Below are 10,258 nucleotides of genomic sequence, written 5' to 3' on the forward strand. Positions count from 1 at the left end.
GGATCGATCCTCCAAGTTAGAAACTTGCCCAAACCATCCCAACTTGATTTCGACTAACCCTTAGGTCCAAAATACTTTGTCTCTTAACTAGGGTTAGGGTCGGGACATTACAATTTAGTTGCTTCAAAGATGTTTTTTTCTCGGTGTAAGGGTTTTTCTCTTCGTCAATAAAATTATGTGTTATGAGTTGTTGATGAATGATTTAGTTATTGTTGGCTTTGTGAACTAACCCTGCAGGTTTATGTTTTAATATATACATATCTTAAACTGATGTTTGGTTGATTAACTGAGGCTAGTTTATCTTTTGATGTATAAATGTATTTTCTATGTATTAGCTTATGTGCCACTTGTGTTAAGTATTGTATAAGTATTTTATATATATAAGTTGGGGGTGTTATAGAAACATTAAAATTTTGGAAGGTTATGACATTGTACTCGGTTGTTTGATCGGGGCGATTTTGTGAAATGATAGAACTTTTCAAGATATATCAATGGAAAAAAAAAAAAAAAATTGCCAAAAATTAAAGAGAAATTACTTTTAACTCAAAAGTCTTTGAAGTAAAAAACCAAATTTAATTTGCCAAATATAAGTAGAAGACTAATGAATTATTAAACAAATACTAATAGAAATAGTAGGAGAATGCTAAGTTTACTTTCCCAAATTACTTCTTAATTAATTGCTTATAGATTTTATGGAAGACTCTGGTCTGGTTCAAGAGATCTAGACATTACTTAAAAAACTATAAGTCTCTAAAGTAAAAAAAAAAAAAAAAAAATGATCAAATTTTAATTTGCCAAAAATTTATATTTTTAGACCAATAAATTATACCTCTTTAGTTGCTTATACAAAACCAATTGAAATCTTCAGAGAATACACAAGTTTACTGTAAAAAAATTACTTCTTAATTACCTACAGCTTCTATGGAAAAAAAAAATGTCAAATTGAATTTCTAAAAGGTTTTCTCTAAATTATAATTGATCCAAAAATTAATATTCTTGGATCAATGAATTATACCTCTTCACTTGGCCAAACACATACCAATTTAAATCTTTAAAGAATACACAAGTTTGCTCTCCAAAATTACTTCTTAATTGCTTAAAGCTTTTATGAAAGCCCGTGACCAAGTTAAGAGGCATGACTTTTTTTAAAAATGCCTTTAAAGTATAAAAATGAAAATGCTATCTTGATTTGCGAAAAAAATTGTATTCTTAGATCAATGAATTATACCTCTTCACTTGGCCAACACAAATACCAAATTTGATTGGTGAAATAGTATCTTTGTCCTTTTTAAATAACTACTAGCTAGTATTACATGCTTTTCACTTTTTTCAGACCAATAGTTTCTTTCAAATTACAATTTAAATAGAGGCTTTGATCTAATATCTTGCATGTAATAAACGCTCATTCAATTCTTTAAAATTGCTCTTTTCTATGAGTCTACTTGAATTTTGTTAAGAATTCTTAAATAATCTTGTCAAACCTTTTGTCTGTCTCCAAAACATATCACTTGAACCAATAGTTGGTCAAGTGGAAATTAAAAATAGATATTTCAAAAGCCATAATCCTTAAAAAGCTATGTACCTCTTATTTGAATAAGAAGATTTGTAAGAATAAAGAAGTTTTTCTTAAATAAAATGTCGACATCCAATCTAAAATACATTTTTCAAATGGTGTCAAGCCACTCAATTGTGATAATGCTACATGGTCTAATCCTTATATATTGTTTCTCATTTTAACTTACAAACAAGAACTTCTTTTAAGTTACCAGGAAACCGATGGCCAAGAAATTTCTGCGAAAAGCTATGATTTTGATGATGGAGTTGATTATCCTTGTAGTAGTGTTTAAAGCTCAGGCCGATGTTCTTACCCCTCCCTCTCTCTTTCCCACTTCACTCCCCATTCGTCTTCTTCAATCCTCTCAACCTGAAAATGATCACAATTAACGTTATTGCGCTGAAACCACGGTTGAAAAATGTAAACATTGGAGAGAACCTCATGAAATAAAGGAGTGTTGTACTATTTATTTTTTCAAGTGCTTTGGGTCACCTATCAATCCTAGCAAGTTTGGTCGAGCTAAAAAAAATTTCTCGCTAAAATTGGTCGGGTTGGACCTAGTGGGGCTGCAATAAAAAATTTTAACCGGATTGTGGATAAATGCGTAAAGCTTTGCTGGGATAACAATGCATATTGTTATGTAGATTGTTTTGGTAAGCTCGTTTGGGATGTCGCCACGTGGAATCTCGGTCTTCATGGATACGAATGTGCACACGCATAGCACGATATCTTATGTCATACATGCTTATCAATTTTCTTTAGTGCTAAGTTATATGTATGTTTCTTTTAATAAGCATGTTCGTGCCAGTTTAGGTTTTTTTTTTTTTTTTTTTTTTTTTCTTTCGTTTAATAGGCACGTGTGGTGCAAGAATAAGTGACTTAGTGATACGTGATGACTAGTTAACCTAGTCTATAAAAGCTGTAAACATCCACCCACATGTTTTTATGTTTTTCTTTTGGTTGTGTGACTCAGCCCATTTTCTTTTTCTTTTTCTTCACATAAACACTTGCCTCTGTTCTGTTTTTATGAAACTTGCAGGTTGCTGTGTGCTACAGTGTTTCTATTTTTATTTTATTTGATCTATGTTCTTTTTTTTTTTTTTTTTTATCTCCACAACACTACCGACTTTTTCCCTTTTGATATAATTAGACGCTATGCTTGTCTTATTGCTTGTATAACATCTCAACCCTAAATTATCTTTTAAAAAGCCCAGGAATTTTTCACCCTAGCTGCATAATGCATGCCAGATTTTTGTATGAAAATTGAAAACTTATTCCAAGTGCTCTAATTTCATTCAAGTCCTATTTTTTAGCAAGATAGTTATATATAATTAATATAGAAAATATTTGGGAAAAGATCACACGTACACTTAGCTTCCTTCAAACTACCACCCAATTGACAATGTCTTCCATAAAGCATAGGTCATTAATTTGAATATTCTTCTTCCTTGTGCGAACGTATCCAACACAAAAAATACCTAATTAAACTTAAACCTATTAGCTTAAGATTTTGAGTTAAAATAATGTTCAAATATATATATTAATGTATTATTGGTAAAATTCTTGAACTGTTTATCTCGTCAACAACTCCAAGCAAATTATAGTGAAGGTTTTCTCATTATTTCAGATTTCTAGACAGCATGCAGAACATAAATACATCACTTCCTAATGTTCATTATTCATTTCATTATCACGTCAGTCAAAAGACATGTTTTGTGCCTCGTGCCTAATGGAATCAAAGAGTACAGTAGACAGATAACGCTCTCCACAGCTCGGAAAAACTGCCTGCATGCCAAACAAAATAAAACATTTTAGTTTATGGAATTGGATTCAGCACAATGCAGATTACTATAATCTTTTTTTTTTGTTACTGGAATTAAAACATTTGGAAGCCATTGTTTTACTGTTTCTTATTTCATTTGAAAATCCATCCATAAATAATCCTAGGGATTCTCAATGAAGCGGAAAATAGCAAAATATAAAATAACACAATCACACAAAACACCAAGATTTAAATGGTTTGGCTTAATAAGTCAATATTTATTGGTGATGGCGATTCGAAAGAAATATTCACTATCAAAAAATAGAGTACAGAAAAAATCACTCAACTCTAAAAGCCCTAAAACACCAAAATCTCAATTAAAATAAAATTAAATAAAAAATATATATATACTCTCTTAATTCTCTAAACTTTTTAATGCACTTTTTCTATCTGTAAGTCAAGTCTCTCTTTCTTTCTTTCTTTCTTTCTACCACACACGAAGTTACTGCCTCTTCTCACACAATGACCGAATTTGGGGTCTTCAATATATAGTGGCCCAAGTCCGTCAAGCTTCACCATGAAGAATTCTACTGTGTGAGACCAAAAATGTAAGAAAGAGATAAAAAAATAAGTCATAAAAGGTTGGGGCACCATGACTTGTGAAATGACAAGTCATTACTCGATAACATTATAAAGAGCTTTGAAAAAGTAACGGACAACTTTTATATATATACATATATTTTTTTGAGAGAAGTTTAACTATCCTTCTCAAATTATTACTAAATAAATAATGTCCTTCTAAACTTTACTTTATGGGATAGTATTTTTCTCGAACTACTAAAAATTTGTTAATATCCCCAATGACAAAAGCACCATTTAAAAAAAAAAAAAAAAAAAAAAACCTTTAGGATGGCCGAGCCACTCTCAACACTTAGGGGTGGTGGATAGACCACACCCAACTGGTTTGGGGTAGTAGTTGAACCACTCCCAAGTGGTTCGGAGGGGTGGCTTGGCCACCTTCATACGTTGTTTGGGGTGGCTCAGCCCCCTCTCTTATTTTTTTTTCCGAATTTATAGGAATAGTTTAGTCTTATTGACTAAACTTTAAGGTTGTTTTTATCTTTTTTTTAACTTAGGAGGACATTGATGCTTTTTTTTTGATAGTTTGGAAGGGACGTTGTCTTAATTTAAAGTTCGGAGGACATCGTAAATTGTAAATTTGGTGATAGTTTATGGGGAGTATATAGACTTTTCCTAAATATTTTTTTATGCAACATATTTAGGGGGATTATTTGATGCAAAGTTTGAAGTTAATTAATCAACTTAAGCTGACCATCATAATAGAGATTAGGAAGTGCAACAGAGATTCTATCTCCATTTGAAGAAGACACTTGGACTTACAACAATCAGTTTTCCAGTGTTTTCCGGCCTCTTGGCTAACCTTATTGCAGCAGCTGCTGCAGCACCTGATGAAATCCCCACCTACAAAAAACATGGTACCACATTCAGCATAGAAATGGAAAGCCATAAACGCCTGCAAAGGAGAACAAAAAAATTACTCTAGAAATGGAGTGCAAAAGTTCCTATAGAATTACCCTACCAGCAAGCCTTCTTTCAAGGCAAGCAACTTAGCAGTTTCGATGGCTTCCTCACTGGATACCTGAAAAAGTTACCAAAATATCATGAGTCGTTGAAAGGAAATCCACTTCTGAATTTGCACGGAGCAGAGAGATCAGAAATATTGCCATGTAAAAAACTGCAGGCACTAGTTACTATACCTTGACAAGATTCACAAAGAAAATACTATTGAAAGTTCTCCTTTAAAAAATATATGATTGCACCATACATAAAACTATCACAAGGGTTTTCAATAATAACTTATAAAAATTATAGCAGAAGCAAGTAATTTCACATGTGAAATCAAAGTGAAGGAGAATAAAATGGTTTCCAGTCTTCAAGACTCACTTGAATAACTTCATCAAGCATATTGACATCCAGAACAGCAGGGATAATACCAGCACCAATTCCTTGGATCAGATGCTCGCCTATGAGATTTCCATGCATGCAATGTATACAGTTAGAGAACTCTCATTTGAAAATTAATGCACATGAAAGAATTAACTAATAATTACATGATGAGACAATTAATGAAACATTTATACAGTAGTATAGAGTATAAAGAGTGATTTGGGTATAATATTCTGCAAAAGTGGAGTGATTCTATGTAAAAGCTGCTGATTGAAGCTTTTGGTATGATAATGGTTAATGTCTAAGTAATGTTTGGTTGTTTGTAGAGCAAGAGTAGTTGTAAAACTTGATAGTGTTTTGCTGCATTTTAGTGTTATTCTGCAGAAGGTCTGTTTCTGTACAAGGCTGGCTCTGAGGCTGAGAGTAGGTTGATTGAGCTTGAAGTTGCTGGTTTTTAGCAACTGGGGACCCAGTTTTTACTGGATAGTTTTGTTTGTATTGTAATTAGTTTGATTAGTAAAAGAAGCTTATATATCCATCTAAAAAAAACATTTTATGCAACCCAACTCTTACATGTGCAACTTATATCTGCATTAAAGAAAAAGACTATGCCTTCAAATTCTTATTTCAAAAATTAGTCTGAATTGAACCATGATGGATAAATTGTCATTCTAGCTTATTAGAACAAGTAAATTCACAATTTACTAGGATTTTTTTTCCTAATTATGGAAGTGATTACACAAGATGGGCAACAGCACTGAGCAAGAGAAAAGAATTCAGGACATGTACAACTGACCAGGCTGTCCTCCATGTAAGACCGCACTTTCAACTGGTTCTACCCCATACACCTAGACATAAACAAGATGAATAAACAAAATAGAAATGCTATTTAACAAACTGATATATAACTAGGATTATGTGGTAGTGAAAATTAATCCTTGATTTTTCTTTTTTTTTTTTAATAAACTCTTTTTGATCCAAATGTTGATTTTCATTATGATATCATCTCAGTTATCTAAGAGTTGTACCAATTTACTAAATAACATTACTTCAAACACGTATACAAGTAGACCTTGATCTCTGGATTTTGGCTCTTGAGGAAATTCCCTGTACCAGTTACCGTACCCCCAGAACCTATCCCTGCAACCAGGGCATCAACTTTCTCTCCAGAATCTCTCCATATCTCTGGGCCAGTGGTTTGATAATGGATCTGAACAAAGATAGAATAATATGATATCATCAGTTAACACTATCAACTATATCTATCCATATTACAAGATATCAAGTAATGTTATAAGTAGTTCTCCTAAATGTGAAGTGGATTTTAAAATTACTAATAGATCAAAATTCAATAATGATCCTCTCAAATTCAACGGTGATTTTAAAAGTCATATCACATTTTGGAAGACCTTAAGAAGACTAAACGAGGACTTATAACATTACTCCAAGATATCTAACTCAAAGAATATACCTCCGGGTTGGCAGGATTTTCAACTTGGTTAAGCATATAACTATTTGGAGTTTTATTTAGTAGCTCATTGGTCTTCTCCAAAATCCCATCATTGCCCTTTGCTGGATCTGTAAGGTACACCTCAGCTCCAAAAGCTCTGGCCACAATTCTTCTCTCAACGCTCATTGAGGCAAGCATGGTCAGTATGACTTTGTAACCCTTGATTGCTGCGATGGATGCCAATCCAATGCCAGTGTTTCCACCAGTTGGCTCAATGAGGACAGTCTTTTGCCGTCAAGAATGAGGACATGTTAGTTAACTGCTCCATAATCTGTATGACCAAAACTGAAGAAGCATCTGTAGATATGGAGAATTCTCAAAACTAACCTTCCCTGGAGTGATCAGACCCTTATCCTCTGCATCTTTGATCATATTGTACGCAATCCTGCATGCATGCCAAAAATTATATCCAAATGTTTACATAGTCTAAACTATAGATTCTCTAATATTAAGCAAAATACAATCAATTTATGACAAGTTATATGCCTGTCTTTAACACTAGAACAGGGTCCCATCATCTCGAGCTTGGCCGCAATACGGGCTACACAACCATCTACAATATTGTTGAGATATACCATTGGTGTATTTCCTATCAACTGCACAAGCCAAGTAATTACCATTAGCAAGATTGAATTTGAGAGAAAGAAGCATGAAAAGAATATTAGTTCCAATGATGAAGGAATACTTCAGTAACATCTCTCTTGATTGAACATTTGTCCTCCATGCTATCTTTTCAGATAAAAACTGCAAGCAAATAAAGAAAAATGTGAAAGAGTGAGAGCACTTGCACCAGAAATAGTCGAGTAATGTGCAGATTTCTCAGCACAAATTATTTGAAGTTCCACTCCAAGAGAGCAGAAAATATTAATAACCATCGGAAGGTGAGGAAGCACAAAAAAAGAAGAAGAAAAGGCACTCCATTTTTGAAACACCCCAATAATGAATGAGCAGATGACAAAAAGCACTCAATGTTTAGCTCAATTGTTCTTTGCGTTCCAGATATGTTCTGGTGAGTTGTACTGATTGTTTGGTTTTTTAGTAGATTGATTCTTATTCATCAAAAAAAAAGAAAAAAGAAAAAAAAGAAAACAGAACCAATCTACACAAGCAAACATGCAGGGGGCACAAAACAACGAAATAGCTAAGAAATTTCATGCACTAAATAGTTCTTCTGTTAAGAACTTCAAGTACATGGAGCTAATACTACTGGACTTATCATGTACCAGCATTTGACTGGTCAGCAGCTCATCCTTCTCTGCTTCCTCAGCCACAAACAGAGCCACAAAAAAATTGTGGAATAAGGCTTGTTTGGCAAACACCTCTTACAATTATTTAATCATTTAATTAATACTTTACTATTTTTAACGTGTGAACTCAAACTCTATTTTTATTAAGCGTGAAATATTTAATTTAAATAAAGGTAATTTAACAAACTCAAGACCTTTAGCTTTAATACTATATTAAACTATCCCGTTTCCTAAAAAGTTAAGCTATAAAAAAATAAAATTAATACTTTAATATTCAATAAAATAAATAAATAAGAACAACTTAAAACATAAACCCTCTTAAAAAAAAAAAATACTTTTACCATTATATCACGCAAGAGCTATGCATTTTACAAAAATTTATCTTTACTAAAGAGTTGGATAACTCTCAAGTGGGTTGGAGTTGATCCAAACCAGATCAGGACAAGACGTATTCCAGCCAAGAATAGAAAGATATATTGATTTGCTTTTTGAGCATGTCTGCTATATATGTTCATGTGATGAGGCCATGGGTTTAAAGACGACTGAGAAACTAACCCAGCCAAGATATGGCGTCTCGAGAGAAGCCCGAGACGATTGAGAAATTAATGGGCAAGCTGCTCATGTTGTTGTCAAGCAAGCGGTGCTTGTGCTGGTGGAGACGAAACACGTGGAGGCTCATGTTGTTGTCAGGCAAGCGGCGCTTGTGGGGATCCATCGACCGGGTGCATCTCGGGGAGGTGAGTCTGTATATATTAACAGAGCATGCTCCTCTGTTTCAGAGCAACAGTGTGCAAACCCAGGTGAAGAAGATTCAGCTTGAGAATGAAAACAAATAAATAACAAACTTTAAACTGAACTAACTTCCATCCACTTGTATCAACCGACTGCCAGATGGTTAACAAATTTCCAGCTCATTTTTACCATTTTACCATGTGTCAATAAGCATAATTGCATCATCACACACGTGTTCCAGATGGTACGATCATCATGCATGGAGGCTGGAGCAGGGCTGGTTCATTAATTTTTGTCAAACAGACACAAGCTAATGTAGTTGTTTTCTCATGAATTGGAAGCAGACTATTGCCATTGCCATTGGTGATTGGCCTGTCTATTTTTACCATTAATTACTGCCTTGGACAACCATGTCTCAAAGAAAGATGCTTCTCAGAAGATTGCCACGTTAATCAATCAGATTGGAGAGATCAGAAAACGGAGATGGAGGGCGTGGAGTAGTCACTCTTGCAGTCTTGCTGAACCATGGTTAAACTAGACTGCCGGTAAAAACTAAAAGTAACTTTTTTAAGATCTCGAAAGGCTCAATCTTATCCGTTACTTAAATGCGCTTAAACGACAGCATTGAAGCCTAATACCATACACTTCCATAAGGCTTGCAAAAAGGAAATGTTACGGGTCAATAAATTTCTCATATTATTTTACAATTAACTATTAGATTTGTGGAGTCCACCATTGATTTATGTAAAGTTCACATAAATCTACAAATCTAATGATTGATTGTAGAAAAATATGAGTCAAATATATATATTGACTCCTAGCATTTTTCGTTGTAAAATGGGTTTACGTGTCATGTTCGTGTCAATCCGAACACGACACTTTTATTAAACGAGTAACCTATGACCCAAACTTGTTTAACCTAAACCTTAACCTTAAAACTACGTGTTGTATTCATGTTGAGTTCCCAGGTTACGAGTAAAATTGTCAATTAAACTTAAAAAAAATTAGGGAAAACTTCACTAAGCCCCCCCTAAACTTTCGGCCGATTTTGCAGACCCCTCCTGAACTTTCAAATCTCTCATTTTGGACTCCTAAACTTCCATTTTCTCTCACTTTGGACCCCTCTATCAGTTTTCAACATTAAAGTCAAACCGTCTGACTTTTTATGTCCATTATACCCCTACCCAGCCCACTTGAAATTTCGAAAATGTCCAAAACTACAGCACCCACCCTAGCCCAAAACGACACCGTTTTGGGAATTAAAATTATATATATTTTTTTATTTTAAAAAAAATGAAAAATATTTAAAATATTTAAAAAAAAAAAAAAAAAAAAAAAAAAAACCGGAGAAAGAGATCGGGAGCCACCCCTTGGCCAAAATGGGGTGGCCGGACCTCCCCATTTTTGTCCAAGGGGGTGGCTGGTGAACCACCCCCATACCGGCCATGGGGCCACCCCCAAAAGGCAAAAAAAAAAAAAAAACG

General features: G+C 33.9%; 1 protein-coding gene across 6 annotated transcripts; it reads right to left on the minus strand.

The window, feature by feature from the left end:
• Positions 1–3,170: 3,170 nt before the first annotated feature.
• Positions 3,171–8,677, minus strand: LOC132168788 (cysteine synthase-like). Of its 6 annotated transcripts, none has more exons than XM_059579829.1 (11): positions 8,598–8,677; positions 7,481–7,539; positions 7,282–7,391; positions 7,123–7,180; positions 6,757–7,020; positions 6,358–6,495; positions 6,082–6,133; positions 5,283–5,362; positions 4,918–4,977; positions 4,715–4,799; positions 3,171–3,336 (listed from the first exon to the last, which is right to left on the minus strand). In XM_059579829.1, the coding sequence occupies exons 2-11, from the start codon at positions 7,517–7,519 to the stop codon at positions 3,251–3,253; spliced, it is 972 nt and encodes a 323-aa protein (XP_059435812.1). In that variant the 5' UTR covers positions 7,520–7,539; positions 8,598–8,677; the 3' UTR covers positions 3,171–3,250. The 6 variants fall into 6 exon arrangements, with proteins under 6 accessions (XP_059435812.1, XP_059435808.1, XP_059435809.1 ...); XM_059579825.1 differs by lacking the exon at positions 8,598–8,677 and adding an exon at positions 8,384–8,583; XM_059579826.1 differs by lacking the exon at positions 8,598–8,677 and adding an exon at positions 8,384–8,581 and having other exon boundaries at positions 3,171–3,340; positions 4,719–4,799.
• Positions 8,678–10,258: the final 1,581 nt, after the last annotated feature.

The sequence above is a fragment of the Corylus avellana genome, chromosome ca2 (assembly GCF_901000735.1).
Source record: "Corylus avellana chromosome ca2, CavTom2PMs-1.0".
NCBI lineage: Eukaryota > Viridiplantae > Streptophyta > Magnoliopsida > Fagales > Betulaceae > Corylus > Corylus avellana.